The sequence below is a fragment of the Notolepis coatsorum genome (assembly GCF_963971535.1).
Source record: "Notolepis coatsorum genome assembly, chromosome: 15".
Classification (NCBI taxonomy): domain Eukaryota; kingdom Metazoa; phylum Chordata; class Actinopteri; order Aulopiformes; family Paralepididae; genus Notolepis; species Notolepis coatsorum.
In genome coordinates this window covers 21,405,634-21,424,536 of record NC_140179.1, presented here as the reverse complement: position 1 = coordinate 21,424,536, position 18,903 = coordinate 21,405,634, and the positions used below count along the sequence as shown (strand labels likewise).

Sequence of the window (18,903 nt, the reverse complement as noted above, 5' to 3'; positions counted from 1 at the left end):
CAATACATCATTTGAACTATACACAATACATCATTTGAACTATACACAATACATAATTTGCATTCAACACCTTAGCCAAGTCCTTGCCAAATGCAGTGAAATCTGAGGAGCTTGGTCAACTGAATGAAGAGGTGCGAGCTTACCAGATTTAGGAGCACAGGCCAAACACTTTGAGGAGAATACTGAACGAATCGATGTTGACTGGTGAATATTTTTATCATTGAACCTTCAAATGAGGTATTAATAAATAGATAAATATGGTGTAGTGTTTAAAGTGAATGTTAAAGGTGAGTGTGTGGATGTGTGTGCAACGAGATGGATGGAGTCATTGAGCATCCTAATCCGTTCCTCTCCTCTCCTAACCTCCTCTCCTCTCCTAACCTCCTCTCCTCTCCTAACCTCCTCTCCTAACCTGCTCTCCTAACCTCCTCTCCTAACCTGCCTTCCTCTCATAACCTCCTCTCCTAACCTCCTCTCCTAACCTCTCCTCTCCTAACCTCCTCTCCTCTCCTAACCTGCTCTCCTAACCTCCTCTCCTAACCTCCTCTCCTCTCCTAACCTCTTCTCCTAACCTCCTCTCCTAACCTGCTCTCCTCTCCTAACCTCCTTTCCTCTCCTAACCTCCTCTCCTAACCTCCTCTCCTCTCCTAACCTCCCCTCCTCTCCTAACCTCCTCTCCTAACCTCCTCTCCTAACCTCCCCTCCTCTCCTAACCTACTCTCCTCTCCAAACCCCCTCTCCTCTCTTAACCTCCCCTCCTCTCCTAACCTTCTCTCCCCTCCTCTCCTAACCTCCCCTCCTCTCCTCTCCTAACCTCCTCTCCTAACCTCCCCTCCTCTCCTAACCTTCTCTCCCCTCCTCTCCTAACCTCCCCTCCTCTCCTCTCCTAACCTCTTCTCCTAACCTCCCCTCCTCTCCTAACCTTCTCTCCCCTCCTCTCCTAACCTCCTCTCCTAACCTCCTCTCCTAACCTCCCCTCCTCTCCTAACCTCCTCTCCTCTCCTAACCTCCTCTCCTAACCTCCCCTCCTCTCCTCTCCTAATCTCCTCTCCTAACCTCCTCTCCTCTCCTCTCCTAACCTAACCTCCTCTCCTAACCTCCTCTCCTCTCCTAACCTCCCCTCCTCTCCTAACCTTCTCTCCCCTCCTCTCCTAACCTCCCCTCCTCTCCTCTCCTAACCTCCTCTCCTAACCTCCCCTCCTCTCCTAACCTTCTCTCCCCTCCTCTCCTAACCTCCCCTCCTCTCCTCTCCTAACCTCTTCTCCTAACCTCCCCTCCTCTCCTAACCTTCTCTCCCCTCCTCTCCTAACCTCCTCTCCTAACCTCCTCTCCTAACCTCCCCTCCTCTCCTAACCTCCTCTCCTCTCCTAACCTCCTCTCCTAACCTCCCCTCCTCTCCTCTCCTAACCTCTTCTCCTAACCTCCCCTCCTCTCCTAACCTTCTCTCCCCTCCTCTCCTAACCTCCTCTCCTAACCTCCTCTCCTAACCTCCCCTCCTCTCCTAACCTCCCCTCCTCTCCTAACCTCCTCTCCTCTCCTAACCTCCTCTCCTAACCTCCTCTCCTAACCTCCTCTCCTCTCCTAACCTCCTCTCCTCTCCTAACCTCCTCTCCTAACCTCCCCTCCTCTCCTAACCTCCTCCTCTCCTAACCTCCTCTCCTCTCCTAACCTCCTCTCCTAACCTCCTCTCCTCTCCTAACCTCCTCTCCTAACCTCCTCTCCTCTCCTAACCTCCTCTCCTAACCTCCTCTCCTAACCTCCTCTCCTAACCTGCTCTCCTCTCCTAACCTGCTCTCCTCTCCTAACCTCCTCTCCTAACCTGCTCTCCTCTCCTAACCTCCTCTCCTCTCCTAACCTCCTCTCCTAACCTCCTCTCCTAACCTCCTCTCCTAACCTGCTCTCCTCTCCTAACCTCCTCTCCTCTCCTAACCTCTTCTCCTAACCTCCTCTCCTCTCCTAACCTCTTCTCCTAACCTCCTCTCCTCTCCTAACCTCCTCTCCTAACCTCCTCTCCTCTCTTAACCTCCTCCTCTCCTAACCTCCTCTCCTCTCCTAACCTCCTCTCCTCTCCTAACCTCCCCTCCTCTCCTCCTCTCCTCTCCTCTCCTCTCCTCACCTCCTCTCCTAACCTCCCCTCCTCTCATAACCTTCTCTCCTCTCCTAACCTCCTCTCCTCTCCTAACCTCTTCTCCTAACCTCCTCTCCTCCTCTCCTAACCTCCTCTCCTAACCTCCTCTCCTCTCCTAACCTCCTCTCCTAACCTCTTCTCCTAACCTCCTCTCCTAACCTCCTCTCCTAACCTCTTCTCCTAACCTCCTCTCCTCTCCTAACCTCCTCTCCTAACCTCTTCTCCTAACCTTCTCTCCTCTCCTAACCTCCTCTCCTAACCTGACCTCCTCTCCTCTCCTAACCTCCTCTCCTAACCTCTTCTCCTAACCTCCTCTCCTAACCTCCTTTCCTCTCCTAACCTCCTCTCCTAACCTCCTCTCCTCTCCTAACCTCCTCTCCTCTCCTAACCTCCTCTCCTAACCTCTTCTCCTAACCTCCTCTCCTAACCTCCTTTCCTCTCCTAACCTCCTCTCCTAACCTCCTCTCCTAACCTCCTCTCCTCTCCTAACCTCCTCTCCTCTCCTAACCTCTTCTCCTAACCTCCTCTCCTCTCCTAACCTCCTCTCCTCTCCTAACCTCCTCTCCTAACCTCCTCTCCTCTCCTCTCCTCTCCTCACCTCCTCTCCTAACCTCCCCTCCTCTCATAACCTTCTCTCCTCTCCTAACCTCCTCTCCTCTCCTAACCTCTTCTCCTAACCTCCTCCTCCTCTCCTAACCTCCTCTCCTCTCCTAACCTCCTCTCCTAACCTCCTCTCCTCTCCTAACCTCCTCTCCTAACCTCTTCTCCTAACCTCCTCTCCTCTCCTAACCTCCTCTCCTAACCTCCTCTCCTAACCTCTTCTCCTAACCTTCTCTCCTCTCCTAACCTCCTCTCCTAACCTGACCTCCTCTCCTCTCCTAACCTCCTCTCCTCTCCTAACCTCCTCTCCTAACCTCTTCTCCTAACCTCCTCTCCTAACCTCCTCTCCTCTCCTAACCTGACCTCCTCTCCTCTCCTAACCTCCTCTCCTCTCCTAACCTGACCTCCTCTCCTCTCCCTCCCCTCCTCTCCTAACCTGCCCTCCTCTCCCTCCTCTCCTCTCCTAACCTCTTCTCCTAACCTCCTCTCCTCTCCTCTCCTAACCTCCTCTCCTAACCTCTTCTCCTAACCTTCTCTCCTAACCTCCTCTCCTCTCCTAACCTCCTCTCCTCTCCTAACCTCCTCTCCTAACCTGCTCTCCTCTCTTAACCTCCTCTCCTAACCTCCTCTCCTCTCCTAACCTCCTCTCCTAACCTCCTCTCCTCTCCTAACCTCCTCTCCTAACCTCCTCTCCTCTCCTAACCTCCTCTCCTCTCCTAACCTGCCCTCCTCTCCTAACCTCCTCTCCTAACCTCCTCTCCTCTCCTAACCTCCTCTCCTCTCCTAACCTGCTCTCCTCTCCTAACCTCCTCTCCTCTCCTAACCTCCTCTCCTCTCCTAACCTGCCCTCCTCTCCTAACCTCCTCTCCTAACCTCCTCTCCTCTCCTAACCTGCTCTCCTCTCCTAACCTCCTCTCCTCTCCTAACCTCCTCTCCTCTCCTAACCTGCTCTCCTCTCCTAACCTGCCCTCCTCTCCTCTCCTAACCTCCTCTCCTAACCTGCTCTCTTCTCCTAACCTCCTCTCCTCTCCTAACCTCCTCTCCCTCCTCTCCTCTCCTAACCTCCTCTCCTAACCTGCCCTCCTCTCCTCTCCTAACCTCCTCTCCTAACCTGCCCTCCTCTCCTAATCTCCTCTCCTAACCTCCTCTCCTCTCCTAACCTGCCCTCCTCTCCTAACCGGCGCTCCTCTCCTCTCCTCTCCTCTCCTAACCTGCCCTCCTCTCCTAACCTCCTCATCTCCTAACCTGCCCTCCTCTCCTAACCGGCGCTCCTCTCCTCTCCTCTCCCTCTCCCCCCGCGCTGCAGACTTCGTCATGATCACGCTGTGGGTGGTGCTGGGCGTCACCGGGATCATCCTGCAGCTCTACCGGGAGCGTCCGCGCCCCTTCTTCCCGCCCAGCCCGTACCTGATGTGGCAGCAGGAGCGCGAGCGCCGCAAGACCAACGTCCTGGACCCGAGTTACCACGTGCCCTCGCTCCCTGGCCGCCTGGTGGCCAGGCTGCGCCAGCTCACCAGCCGGAGGGAGCCCGCTGGGGAGCGCACCCCCCTCCTCCTCTAACCCCGTCCCCCTCCCCCCGTCCCGTCTCTCGCCGACAGTATCCCCACTGCTGACACCGTGAGGTGCGCTTGCTCGCTCAACACTGGCTCACTTCAGCCGGACGCCTCGCGGTTGTGTCGGCGGCAGCCTGGACTGCGCTACGAGAAGGAGCCTAATTGGGACGAGTTGATGGTCTGTGCTTAGTGTCCACGAGGCAAAGCACTGTCACCTGTACAGACCACAGGGGGTCTATGAAGACCGCCGACCAGAGAGCGATCAGAAAGCCTGATGTGATGGTCCCTTGGACAGACTGTTGTCACATGATGCACAAAATGAACTTAAAAAGACATGTTTGTGTCTCTTTCCTCTTAACTACAGTCGTTCCAAGATGGGGACGTCTTCAGTCGTACCATGAGGTAGCTTCCTACAGTCGTACCATGAGCTAGCTTCCTACAGTCGTACCATGAGGTAGCTTCCTACAGTCGTACCATGAGCTAGCTTCCTACAGTTGTACCATGAGGTAACTAGCCTCCTACAGTCGTACCATGCGGTAGCTGTCTACAGTCGTACCATGAGGTAGCTAGCTTCCTACAGTCGTACCATGAGGTAGCCTCCTACAGTCATACCATCAGGTAGCGTCCTACAGTCGTACCATAAGGTAGCTGCCTACAGTCGTACCATGAGGTAGCTGCTTACAGTCGTACCATGAGGTAGCTTCCTACAGTCGTACCATGAGGTAGCTAGCTTCCTACAGTCGTACCATGAGGTAGCTTCCTACAGTCGTACCATGAGGTAGCTGCCTACAGTCATACCATGAGGTAGCCTCCTACAGTCGTACCATGAGGTAGCTTCCTACAGTCGTACCATGAGGTAGCTGCTTACAGTCGTACCATGAGGGCGCTTCCTACAGTCGTACCATGAGGTAGCTTCCTACAATCGTACCATGAGGTAGCTTCCTACAGTCGTACCATGAGGTAGCTTCCTACAGTCGTACCATGATGTAGCCTCCTATAGTCGTACCATGATGTAGCCTCCTATAGTCGTACCATGAGGTAGCTTCCTACAGTCGTACCATGAGGTAACTAGCCTCCTACAGTCGTACCATTAGGTAACTAGCCTCCTACAGTCGTACCATGCGGTAGCTGTCTACAGTCGTACCATGAGGTAGCTAGCTTCCTACAGTCGTACCATGAGGTAGCTAGCTTCCTACAGTCGTACCATGAGGTAGCTTCCTACAGTCGTACCATGAGGTAGCTGTCTACAGTCGTACCATGAGGTAGCTAGCTTCCTACAGTCGTACCATGAGATAGCTAGCTGTCTACAGTCATACCATGAGGTAGCTAGCTTCCTACAGTCGTACCATGAGGTAGCTAGCTGTCTACAGTCATACCATGAGGTAGCTAGCTTCCTACAGTCGTACCATGAGGTAGCTAGCTTCCTACAGTCGTACCATGAGTTAGCTAGCTTCCTACAGTCGTACCATGAGGTAGCTGCCTACAGTGCTCTTATACATCACGGAAACATCGCGGGGTATTTTCAAAACTCTTCAGTTGACCGAAGAAGATATTTGGACAAAGGCTTTCTGACGTTTTTTTCTGAAGACTAACATCAGTATTATTGTACACATTGTTGATCACATATTACCAGACTAACATCAGTATTATTGTGCACATTGTTGATCACATATTACCAGCTACTGAACTTAATTAAGAGTTGTAGACGATAATGACATAGGATTGTCTGTTTCTGTTTTTAATTTCTCTTTCTCTCTTTCAAATCAAAATGTTTTTCTTCTCCTTTGCACTAAGTCATATCACTAATGGGCGCTGTAGCAAGGCCTCTCGTCCTCTCATCCTTGGCAAAGTTTGGATTTTTTTTACTTCACTGTACCAGGGTTGGTCTCGAATGCCACAATACTTCGTAAAATGCGAGGAGATTATGGAGAAGAGAGCCAGGCTGGAGGCTCGTTCCTGTGCCTAAAAGGAATCATTCAGTCCGAGAATAGAATCATATCGGAGCCATATTTAAAAAAAATGTAATGTATTTTAAACCACAAAATCTGGCCCACAGTTGATGTTGCCACTCTCTCAGGTGTGTGACTTGTAGAGGTTTAGAATGGAAAGTAGGTTTCTTTCACTCTTTAACAAACAACGCTGCCTGGTTCGGTTGACTGCCTTCTAAAGGCTCATGAGGCTGATGAGGGGTTGACTCCAGACTCACATGATGCCTCAGAAGGAATGCTCAGCCTCCTCGCTCCGATCCTCGGTCGTAACGGGGTCAAGTAAAGATGAGATGACGTGAACGAGGAATGAACGAAGGTTGATTCTTCACGGATGTTACGGCCTTGTCTAACATGGTATCTGCGGGGTATTCAAAAGTATTAAATTTAAGGCCTTAAAATGTATTAAAAGTCTTACATTTAATTTGTACAGGTATTACATTTTGGGGGGGGGGGGGGGCACCCCAGCTGTATTCAAGTCGTTGTGTTTTGCGGGGCTACCGGGAGCTTGGTGCGTCTGGCGAGAGCTTGTATGGACAGTTGGATACGCAATCATTTAAATTGGTGGGCAAGTGCAGCCGCCAGTTCAGTGTCGTTTTATGAATTTTTTGCTAGTATGGTCATGAGTTGGTATTCAATTTTACTCTAAGTGGTATTAAAAAAGTCTTTAAAAGTCTTAAATTGAACTGGTTGAAACCTGCAGATACCCTGTATAATCTGCAATGCTGTCAAACTGACACCTCTAGGCAAAAGACCCCCACTTGGTATTGCGCTTTGTTTACTTTTTCCGTTTTGGTCTGACATGTGGGTTGGAGTTTAGTAACTTATTATACTGTGAATTTCTCCAGAGTGGCCCATGGAAATCCAACCGACACGTCAGACAAAAAAACAAACACTGTGAAGAGCACGCAGTACCGTGTTGTCATCTCTTGTACCTAGAGGGCGCTCTTTGACAACATTACAGATTCTACCTTTTAAGAAGGAAAGAAGAAGAATGTTGCACTTCCTGCTACTTTTGTTTCGTCGGTATGATAACTATCTCTAGTTTGGTCAGTCTTTGTAATTTTGCACACTTGATTTTATGTATTTATAGAGAATGTAGAAGGTTTTAATGATTTAAGTGTTTTGGTCAAATTATCTCACACTTCGGACCTATTTATTCTTAACCCTTTACCCGCATGCTGAAAGCATAGTGCCATTGTTTCTGTTCTCAGGTTTTTTTAAACCACTAGTGCACCATGACGTTTCAGCGGTGCGACCTGTACTAGCTGAGGAACTAATGCGCCATTACTACTGTCATGTAGCTTTCTACCGTTTTCAATGCCTCTCCGTGTTGTTTTTGCGACACGAGCTGAAGTTTCTGGTGTTGTCGTGTCTTTTTTTGTCCGATATTTCCGTTTGACTTGATTGTCATTAAATTGGTTTTTAAATTGTCATTAAAGTCTGCTCTTTCTTGGGTGTATGTTATAGGTGAATTCAAAAGTTGTGTGTATATCTATCGATTCTTGACAGACCAGCTTTATTTTGGTGACATTTAAGGTAAGGGTTGTAATTGCTGTAAGGTTATTGTAAAGAATTAGGGAATAAAGTGTCCCTTGTTATAGTAATACCAACATGTACTGTATATTTGTGTTGGAGCCAGGTTGGGTAGCATACTGTACCTCCTGTTTTAGCCCCAAGCCAAGTGTTCCAAGTGCCCCTTGGGGAGATTCAAGGAGGCTATCGGGTAGGATAGGTAGTAACAATAATACCTCTCCACTGCCCCCTGGTGGCCTCTCCTCTCCACTGCCCCCTAGTGGCCTCAGCTCTCCACTGCCCCCTGGTGGCCTCACCTCTCCACTGCCCCCTGGTGGCCTCAGCTCTCCACTGCCCCCTAGTGGCCTCAGCTCTCCACTGCCCCCTGGTGGCCTCACCTCTCCACTGTCCCCTGGTGGCCTCAGCTCTCCACTGCCCCCTGGTGGCCTCACCTCTCCACTGCCCCCTGGTGGCCTCAGCTATACACTCATTTAACCCTTTCACTACCACACTACAGAAGGTTAACCTTTCACTACCACACTACAGAAGGTTAACCTTTCACTACCACACTACAGACGGTGTTACACCTTCTGTAGTGTGGTTGTGAAAGGGTTAACCCTTTGGTAGTGTGGTAGCGAAAGGGTTAAACAGCTCAAGCTGGGGACCAGCAAAGTAACACACAAAGTAAGACGTCAGATCAATACACATCACTCTGTACAGGTCAAATCAGCAAATTGGTTGCCCCAGTGGCGCACCGCATACTGCGATGCAGACCTACGCGGTCGACCCGGGTTCGCCTCCCGCTCCCGGACGGATTTGCAGCATGTCCTCCCCCACAGCTTCTCCCGTTCTCCCTCTCCTCTGTCGGTCATGTCTGACCAATAAAGCTGGAAAAACGCTAAAAAAAATAATCATCAAATCACATTTATCTTAGAGCCCAAAATCACATGGAATTTCCCCCATGGGCTTTAAAAGTCAAGAAGAAACATCACAATAGATCCAGAACAAAAAACACCATAAAATCCACATAATATCAACACCCCCAGACTGTCCCCCATGAAGATGAGGAACGACTCCCGGCCTAAAACATAGTAATAGGAAAAAAAGCACCACAGGCTGCGTGGAAGAGAGAAACCTCAGATGGGCTTCAAAGGGGGATGCCCCAACAGGATGTCGGTGATAACATAGTGTTGCTATGAATGATGGAGAATAGAACAAGCGAATAATTGGTAAGAATGTGTATATATACTAGTGCTGTCAGGCGATTAAAAAAATTCATCTAATTAATTACAGGATTTGTAATTAATTAATCTAATTAATCACATTTTAATCACATAACCATTTTAGGCCTGATATTTTATATTCTATAATCATATTTCAAATGGCATGTGTCCGGATAGCAGAATTCAGTACTGTATCTACAAAACCTTCTGTTTAATCATCTTCCCTTTATTCATTTGCTTAGATTTTTCAGGTCTGGTCAATTTTAGCATGGTGTTATTCAGTCAAAAAATAATAATAATAATTTAATTGATACTCATTTGGTTCATTACACTTTACTCAAGCCTAGTAACAGACACAGTATTTCTGACACTGGGAATACAATCCCTGAGATCCATAGATGTCCCTAGAATCAGATACCAAGAACATGCAAATGGCCATTTAAAAAAAAAAGTCTGTAAATGTTTATTCTACGTTTTAATGGAATGAATGAGATAAAAAAAATATATATATTATTTTTTTTAAATACATTTTTAGTTAATTTTCATAACGCAATAATTTGCTGTGTAATTAATTAATCTAATTAACGCTATAAACTGACAGCCCTAATATATACATCTAATGAAACACATATACTATACATACATACATGCATGGTAGCAATAGTATCTAAGAACATTTTAAAATTCAAATAAAATGGAACTAACAACAAAAAAGCATAGCAATGAAAATTTTGGGTAAAAGTCAAGGCTCGGAGCTGAAGGCATTATTACTGATATAATTATTATTATTATGTAAATCAACATTAGCAGTGGCATACAGTGGCTTCAGCTGTGGATGGAAGTGAATTGAGAATTCAGTTCTAAAGATACAGTATATTGAAGTGAGTGTCTGTAGTACATTACAGACCAGTGCACTATTCTGTAGATATCCTGAAGAGGGATAAGTAGCATGAGCACCGCCCCTTTTTTGAGATCCTCCAATCACAGCTGTTGCTTTCATTTTATTGAACGTTAGAAATATACTTATACTATATAAATTTACTGATACTTTACAGGCCGAATTACAGCAAGGTTATTTGAAGTTTTAGCCAATGTTATAGCATTTATACCACTAGGTGGCAGTATTGGGTAAAACATAACATGTAGATTATAGATGGAGACTGTGTTCCTCTACGGCTCTGAGAAATAAACAGTGAAGAAGTGCATTAAATGCAATAAGAAAATAGGCCACAGATTTACCAATTTACTTAAATTAGTTTATATCAACTACACCCCCTCAATACCTCAACCACTAGTGTGGATAAAGGGGAATTCTCTCTCTCTCTCTCTCTCTCTCTCTCTCTCTCTCTCTCTCTCTCTCTCTCTCTCTCTCTCGTGTTAGAGGTTCTATGTAGGATTGCTAGTAACTGTCTAACTGCATATATAACTGTTTCCACTAGAGGGTGCTCTAGGCGGAGCCACTCATGATACCACCAGGTGGCGAGTATATAAAGAGATGTCTCCTCCCCCTCTACCTCTTTTCCACCAGCCTCTCAGTGAGAGGAGAACTCTAGAACTGCTGCTTAACATGTGAATGAATAAACCACACCAAAGGCTAAAGATAGAAACCATGCCTCTTGACCACATTATTGTCGCCCCATAGCCAGATTCTGTCAACATGTTATGGGCCCAGATCACGCCGGGGCGAAATAATAAGGGTAGCAAGCTTAGCTAAAGTATAGGCTAGGTTAGCACCGGGAGCACCGCGTGGCTAGACGCTAGGCCAACAAGAGCTAAAGCTACGCCTACTGTTGTGAAGGATCAGATTAAACCGAATATGTATATTTATTTATATATATATATTTAATTGTATTTGTATATCGTTTGATATCCCCTGTATATTCCTTGTACAATATGCATTGAATATCCCCGTTTCTACTAAACAGCCCATAATAGTTTCATTCTACCATTGGACGAGAACCTGGCGCCAGGTTGCCATACCCCTAGGTCCAAGTTCAATCGTGCCGCCTAACATGTCGAGGCAACCCCCGGTTCCGCGCAGTAATATGTCGGGCGAAATACGAATGGTACTATTTGTTCATAGCGCATATATATATGGCGCTCGTAAAGTAGAACTTTCTTTTAGTCCAGTTCTTTACCCTCCAACAGAGTGACAGACGCAAAAGCCTCCCCACGACGCACGTGCGGTGTAGTAAGGCCTACTTGGCCCAGAATAGGCATTGAGATATCGTGTAGATTAATAGTTGAATGGTCATAGTTTGGCACCATACCGTCGAGTTGGACGTATTCTATTAAGCTAATAGTAGTCTATTTATGTATGGTGCATCGTTCGGTTAGAGTTCTACAGTTATCAGCACCCCCATCGTTCCTGACGTTATCTGGACGCTTAACCAGGCTGGTCAGACCCCTAGTGGTGATTGCATCCGAGGAGCTCCGGGTCAAGAGCGACTGGACCTGTATATTGGATTACTCTACCCAGACGACGGCGAGCCTTCCACGGCTCTTGGATTATGCTTTGTGTGCTTTGATTATTCCATGGATAAAGGCCAACACTGCCGAGTGTTGGAATTACCCCCCGGAGAGGACTCCAGGTGAGGCGGCGCTCTACACGTGAGGTCGCACCACGTCTCTCCGTTGTGGACCGGCAGATACCGTTCCACAGAGGGTCCAGCTGTATTCGTCTGCGGCCCGAGGTTCTGTGGGCACCGTGTCCAAGACTTTGGATTCTCCCAAGACACCGTCGGCCAGATGGGATACCGCCAGCGGCTTCTCTAACCCCCCCCCTCCTACTGTCTTACAACCAGCGGGACCCCCCCCCCCCCCTTAGTGTATCCAGCTATAATCATTTAAGTACCATCGCTATCGTTTCCTAAATATTCCAGGTTGTATACTTACTCCCTGCGCAACCAGAGATTGGACATTCAATGTTGATTTACCTACGAATACTCATTTGCCATAAAAGTGCATATTCAATATTTCAAATCATAAATGTAATTAAGTGAATGTTGTATACACCTTTTGCTGTATTAAATATTCGATTTGGTCCATTTGTGTTGGTTCGTTTCATCAGGTGGGAAAGTGTTCATCATACTTATATCTTGTACTGGGTGGCCAGAAGTTAAAGTACATGAGGTAGTGGTATTAAATATCATATCTAACAATACAGTCAGGGAATTGTACCCCTCAGCTACAATTGGTCCTTCGAGCCGGATGGTAACTAGTGTAATATTAATATAGTGTTATTAATATCGAAATGGCCTATGATGAACACTCCACGAAACGATCCTCCTAACCTAGAACGCCCGCGGCGCAGACGACAGACACCTCAGTACTTAGAGGCTTACACTGTCAGTCAACTACCTAGCCTTCGACAAACGGTAAACGTGGTAAAAGTAGAAAGTAAAATTATGTCTGACCTTAACGACCAGGTTTCCCCGACCACAGAGGCCCTAGTAGGTCCTAATGTAACTGACCAAGCCCACGGTGGGGACCAGGAGGGAATTGACATGCCTTTACCCCCCGCCACTACTAAAGAAGTAGTCCCCGACAAGCCCCGGGAGGAAGACAACCCTACAGAGAGAGAACTCTGCACGGAAGAAGAGGAGGAGAGCGCCGAGGAACTAGAGCTCCAGGACTCCCCAACGAGTACCCCCAGGAGCGGCTCACGCAGGAGCGGCTCACCTCCACAACCGCCTTCCCCCAGAGAAGCGGCGAGGATGCTACAACAGGCGTTCCTCGTCCGCCTGACAGCCTCTACCGAACGCGATCGACTTCAGGGTGAACGCGACCGTCTCCGAGCACAGGCGTTCAGCGAGCACGAACATTTTACTATTAAAAGAGAACGCCTCCAAGCGCAGCGACGGAGCGAAGAAGAGCGCATACGCCGGGAGATGAGACGCCGGGAGATGAGACGCCTTCAGACGGAAATTAATATGGTAAGAGACCGGGCCGCAGCAGAGCGCGCCGCCGCCGCAGCAGAGCGCGCCGCCGCCGGAGCCCAGCGCGTCGCTGACTATGCCCAAAGAGAAGCAGAGCGCGCCGCCGCCGAAGCCCAGCGCGCCGCTGACTATGCCCAAAGAGAAGCAGAGCGCAACATCGATCTCATCCCGCGCCAAGCCGAGCGCGACACACTACAAGCCGAGCGCGACAAGTTAATGGCGCAGCTAAGGAAGCGGCTGATGATCCCCAGGGCAACACCCTCTCCCTCCACCAGGGGTTCAAGGAACTCGTCGAGACAACAGTCAAGAGCAGCGCCTCCTAAACGAGCAAGCGACCCTGAACTTGACCAACAGACCAAGCCTATACCCCCCGCAGACCCCCTTCCCAGACCGGTCCAAGCGAGACCCAGCTACAAGGAAGGAGCGGCATACACTGCGGAGAAGCAAGATAAACGACTACAGGATCTGGAAGATCCGATAGAGGAAGAAGAGGGAGAGGAGGAGAACCAAGCCCGACGACAGCACAGTACTCCACCGGACCAGGAGGTCCCATACAGTCCAGGCTATACCCCCGTGGCGCTGCGCTACCGACCCCCGACTCTATTCACGGGTGAGCACGACGCACGACCAGCCCCGAGGAATAGCACCTGGACCAGCTGGCTATGGTACCCTGCCGGTACCAGCCCACAGAGAAGCGCAAGAGGAGACCCGCCTAGGAGGCCTCTCCCCCAACGCTCGCCGATGTATCAGCCACCCACGGCGTCATACATCGCCAGCAGCGACCCCCCAATATTGCGCAACCTCAACCCACACGTCGCAGAGGACCCAGCGGCAGATGAAGAGGTCCAACACAGTGTGAAGAACAGTTTCTACGTGGACAACTGTTTACAAAGCGTCTCGACTCAAGAAGAAGCCGAGGCTCTCCTAATCAAGTTACGCGCCTCCCTAATCAAAGGAGGCTTTGATCTCAGGCAGTGGGCCAGCAGTGACCCGCACGTATTGCGCAGCCTCTCCTCCTCAGACAAGGCTGCTAGCAGCGAGACCTGGATGGCGACAATCCCAGGAGAAGCCCAAGAAATGACACTAGGATTAGTCTGGCGCTTCAAAACAGACTCGTTCCACTATAGACACAAACCCTTGGCTCCAGAGCAAGGAAGGTCGGCGGCGATACCGACCACCAGACGGAGTGTGTACAGAACACTCGCCAGACAATATGACCCGTTGGGATGTATTCTACCTTACACCACCAGGGCAAAGATGATTGTACGAGCACTATGGGACAAGGACCAGGGCTGGGACGACCCAATACCCGCACACCTTGCCTCAACATGGAGAGAGTGGGAGACGGAACTCCGCTCACTCCCAGGTGTCAATATACGCCGCAGCTACTTCCCATCCACAGTGAGGCCAGAGACATGCGAGATTGAGCTACACGTCTTCAGCGACGCCTCCGAAGTAGCCTACGGATCGGTTGCCTATTTGCGTGCCCAAGAGATGGGAGGAGAGATACACACTGCTTTCATACTGGCCCGCTCAAGAATAGCCCCACGTAAGCAACAATCAATCCCACGTCTAGAGCTCTGCGCAGCCCTCGCAGGAGCGCATCTAGCCACGTTAATCCAACGTGAACTCACCATTCCGGTGCATAGAACAATCTTGTGGTCAGATTCCACGACAGTACTCACATGGATTAAATCTGATTCATGCAGATACAAAGTCTTTGTGGGAGTCAGAGTCACCGAGATTCAAGAACTAACAGAAGAAGCAAGCTGGAGGTATGTGGATACCAAACACAACCCAGCTGACGTCATCACCCGGGGAATGTCCCTGGATGACCTAACCCGTCGCAACATCTACAGTGACGGACCAGCATTCCTCCAGCTCCCGGAAGGAGATTGGCCTACGCCCACCCCGAGGGAAGCAAGTAACGAGGAGGCTGAGAACAAGAAGCCTATGTTCTGTGGACTGAGCACTGTCGCCTCCACAGACCCCAACATAGATGATTGCATTACCCTAGAGAGTGCGCAACAAAGAACATTCCTGCGGCACCACCCAGAGATTCAGTCCACCACTGACATGTCAGCAGCTGACTACGAAGAAGCAGAACTTCTTCTACTACAACGAGCCCAGAGAGACTCGTTCCCCGATGAGCTAGACTGTCTACAGGGAAGAAACCCCGTCCCATCAGACAGCAGACTGATTCACCTGGCACCAGAGAGTGACGCACATAATCTCATCAGAGTGGGTGGTCGCCTGCGGAGAGCCCCCGATCTACCAGATGACATTAAGCACCCGATCGTCTTGAACAGCCGACACAAGGTCACAGAGCTGATCATAAAGAAATACGACGAGGATGTGCACCACGCAGGAGCAGAGAGAGTCTTCGCGGAGATCAGACGTCGTTATTGGATATTGCAAGGGAGAGAAGCAGTACGGCGCTTCCAGCGAACCTGTCTAGACTGCCGTAAGTGGCGCGCGCAGCCCAGCATACCACGGATGGCTGACCTACCCCCCTGTCGCCTCCGAATCGGCGACAAGCCATTCCACTCCACAGGCATGGACTGTTTTGGCCCGTTGTATATAAAGAGAGGAAGAGGCACCGAGAAGCGGTGGGGTATTGTATTCAAATGCATGACCACCAGAGCGATACATATCGAGCTCCTTCCGACCATGAGCACAGACTCATTCCTTATGGCCTTCCGGAGATTCATATCACGGAAAGGAAAACCGTCTACATTGTTGTCTGATCACGGGACCAACTTCAAAGGCGGAGAAAGAGAGCTGAGAGAGAGCTTCCAAGCTATGGGCCCAGAACTTAAGACCCACCTCGCTCCAGCCCAGGTTGACTTCCAGTTTAATCCCCCGAACGCACCTCACTTCGGTGGAACCTGGGAACGAGAAGTACGTTCTATAAAGACAGCCCTGTATGCCGTACTCGGAGCCCAGACTGTGGCAGAGGAAGTCCTAATGACAGTCCTCACGGAGATCGAGGGAGTATTGAACTCAAAGCCCCTCGGTTACGTCTCCAGTGATGTAGCAGATGTCGACCCAGTCACCCCCAACACACTCCTAATGGGGCGGCTGGACCCCACGCTACCCCAGACAATGTACAGGCCCGAAGAAGCGAACGGCCGAAGAATGTGGAGGTACAGCCAAGTACTAGCTGACAAGTTTTGGAGCAGCTTCCTACTTCACTACCTACCGTCTCTACAGACCCGCCAGAAGTGGGTAAAAGAGAGAGACAATTTGACAGAAGGAACAGTCGTCATGATTATTGACCAGTCACTACCCAGAGCTATGTGGCCGGCTGGCCGCGTAAGCAAAGTGATCACCGGTGCCGATGGCAAGGTCCGAGCAGCTGAAGTACTCGTCCAAGGGCGCACCTACACACGTCCCGTGGCGAGGCTCATAGAACTGCCCCGACTCCCAGATACTATCGATGATGACCATGACCCTATGACTTTGTGAGTTGACTGACCCTTACAGCGGACCTTGAGTGGAGGACAGTGCGGTTAATCTGTCTCTGCTTAGCTAATTAGGTGGGACTAATTAGGGGGCGGCTGTTGTGAAGGATCAGATTAAACCGAATATGTATATTTATTTATATATATTTAATTGTATTTGTATATCGTTTGATATCCCCTGTATATTCCTTGTACAATATGCATTGAATATCCCCGTTTCTACTAAACAGCCCATAATAGTTTCATTCTACCATTGGACGAGAACCTGGCGCCAGGTTGCCATACCCCTAGGTCCAAGTTCAATCGTGCCGCCTAACATGTCGAGGCAACCCCCGGTTCCGCGCAGTAATATGTCGGGCGAAATACGAATGGTACTATTTGTTCATAGCGCATATATATATGGCGCTCGTAAAGTAGAACTTTCTTTTAGTCCAGTTCTTTACCCTCCAACAGAGTGACAGACGCAAAAGCCTCCCCACGACGCACGTGCGGTCACTACTTGGCCCAGAATAGGCATTGAGATATCGTGTAGATTAATAGTTGAATGGTCATAGTTTGGCACCATACCGTAGAGTTGGACGTATTCTATTAAGCTAATAGTAGTCTATTTATGTATGGTGCATCGTTCGGTTAGAGTTCTACAGTTATCAGCACCCCCATCGTTCCTGACGTTATCTGGACGCTTAACCAGGCTGGTCAGACCCCTAGTGGTGATTGCATCCGAGGAGCTCCGGGTCAAGAGCGACTGGACCTGTATATTGGATTACTCTACCCAGACGACGGCGAGCCTTCCACGGCTCTTGGATTATGCTTTGTGTGCTTTGATTATTCCATGGATAAAGGCCAACACTGCCGAGTGTTGGAATTACCCCCCGGAGAGGACTCCAGGTGAGGCGGCGCTCTACACGTGAGGTCGCACCACGTCTCTCCGTTGTGGACCGGCAGATACCGTTCCACAGAGGGTCCAGCTGTATTCGTCTGCGGCCCGAGGTTCTGTGGGCACCGTGTCCAAGACTTTGGATTCTCCCAAGACACCGTCGGCCAGATGGGATACCGCCAGCGGCTTCTCTAACCCCCCCCTCCTACTGTCTTACAACCAGCGGGACCCCCCCCCCTCCCTTAGTGTATCCAGCTATAATCATTTAAGTACCATCGCTATCGTTTCCTAAATATTCCAGGTTGTATACTTACTCCCTGCGCAACCAGAGATTGGACATTCAATGTTGATTTACCTACGAATACTCATTTGCCATAAAAGTGCATATTCAATATTTCAAATCATAAATGTAATTAAGTGAATGTTGTATACACCTTTTGCTGTATTAAATATTCGATTTGGTACATTTGTGTTGGTTCGTTTCATCAGGTGGGAAAGTGTTCATCATACTTATATCTTGTACTGGGTGGCCAGAAGTTAAAGTACATGAGGTAGTGGTATTAAATATCATATCTAACAATACAGTCAGGGAATTGTACCCCTCAGTTACACCTACCATCAACCAAGGGAAGGAGCAAATGGCCCTCATTCAATGGAAAAGCAGAGGACTACGAGCTCTGGGAAGAGCGCATGTTATGCTGCATGCACGGTGCAGGACTGAAGGCGACGATCTTGAAGAGCAAGCCCTGGACGACCAGCGTAACGCAAACGCGTACTGTGAGTTAGCGCCACAAGCGCGGGGCTGATATTCCGCGACACTAAAGACAAAGGCCGAGAAAGCCTGGGGGTGTTGAGAGAGCATTACATCGGGCGAGGAAGACCCTGAGTCGTGGCCCTCTACATAACACTGACAGGACTGAGGAAGGGGCACACCGAGACGGTGACCAAATACGTCATCAGAGCTGAGCAGGCCATGACGGCATTGAAGAGTGCAGGAGAAGCACCAAGCGCTAATGATGGCGATGGTGATGAGAGGACTACCGGAGCTATACAAACCGTTCACACTCCTGGTAACACACGGTTCAGCGGACATGACGCTGGGACAGTCCAAGGCCAAGTTAAGAAACTTCGAGGCCTCAGAAGATACCCACCCAGCCGCCGCGGAGGCGGGAGAGAGGGTGCTGAAGGCCGGAGCGACGCCAAGGGAGAGGACCAGGACCACGGCGGAGCTGGCGTGTTGGCGATGCGGAGAGAAAGGCCATCGGAGAGGCGACTGCACAAAGACTGTCTGGTGTAGCTTCTGCAAATCCACGGGGCACACAGACAGAGCGTGCATGAAGAAACACAATCAGAGCGCGCGATACGCACATGGACAAGATGACGGCCATGGACGAGATGGCGGACATGGACGAGACGGCGGCTACGGACAAGATGGCGGCTGTGGACAAGATGGCGGCAGCGGACATGATGGCGGCGACGGTCGACGTGAGACGGATCGAGACGACGCCCGGAGAATAACGGGACAAGAAGACTTCGCTTTCGGGGCGCGGACAGCGTGCATCGCCAGGCCGGCGCAGCTGCAGCGGGCCCAGAGGAAGGGACTGATCGTGGACACAGGTG

The 18,903-nt window shown here is 49.8% G+C and overlaps 1 protein-coding gene across 2 annotated transcripts in view; it reads left to right on the top strand.

Moving 5' to 3' along the window:
- The window catches only part of tm7sf3 (transmembrane 7 superfamily member 3), a 50,202-nt gene extending 44,930 nt beyond the window's left edge, over nucleotides 1–5,272 (top strand). Inside the window, exons 12-13 of one of the 2 annotated variants that reach the window (XR_014620547.1) lie at nucleotides 4,035–4,873; nucleotides 5,004–5,052. Coding sequence is in view for 1 of the 2 variants with exons in the window: in XM_084330322.1 (XP_084186448.1) it covers nucleotides 4,035–4,288 (254 nt within the window). In the remaining variant the exon portion in view is untranslated. Of the gene's footprint in view, nucleotides 1–4,034 lie in introns of both variants that reach the window. The other variant, XM_084330322.1, reaches the window with a different exon arrangement.
- Nucleotides 5,273–18,903: the final 13,631 nt, after the last annotated feature.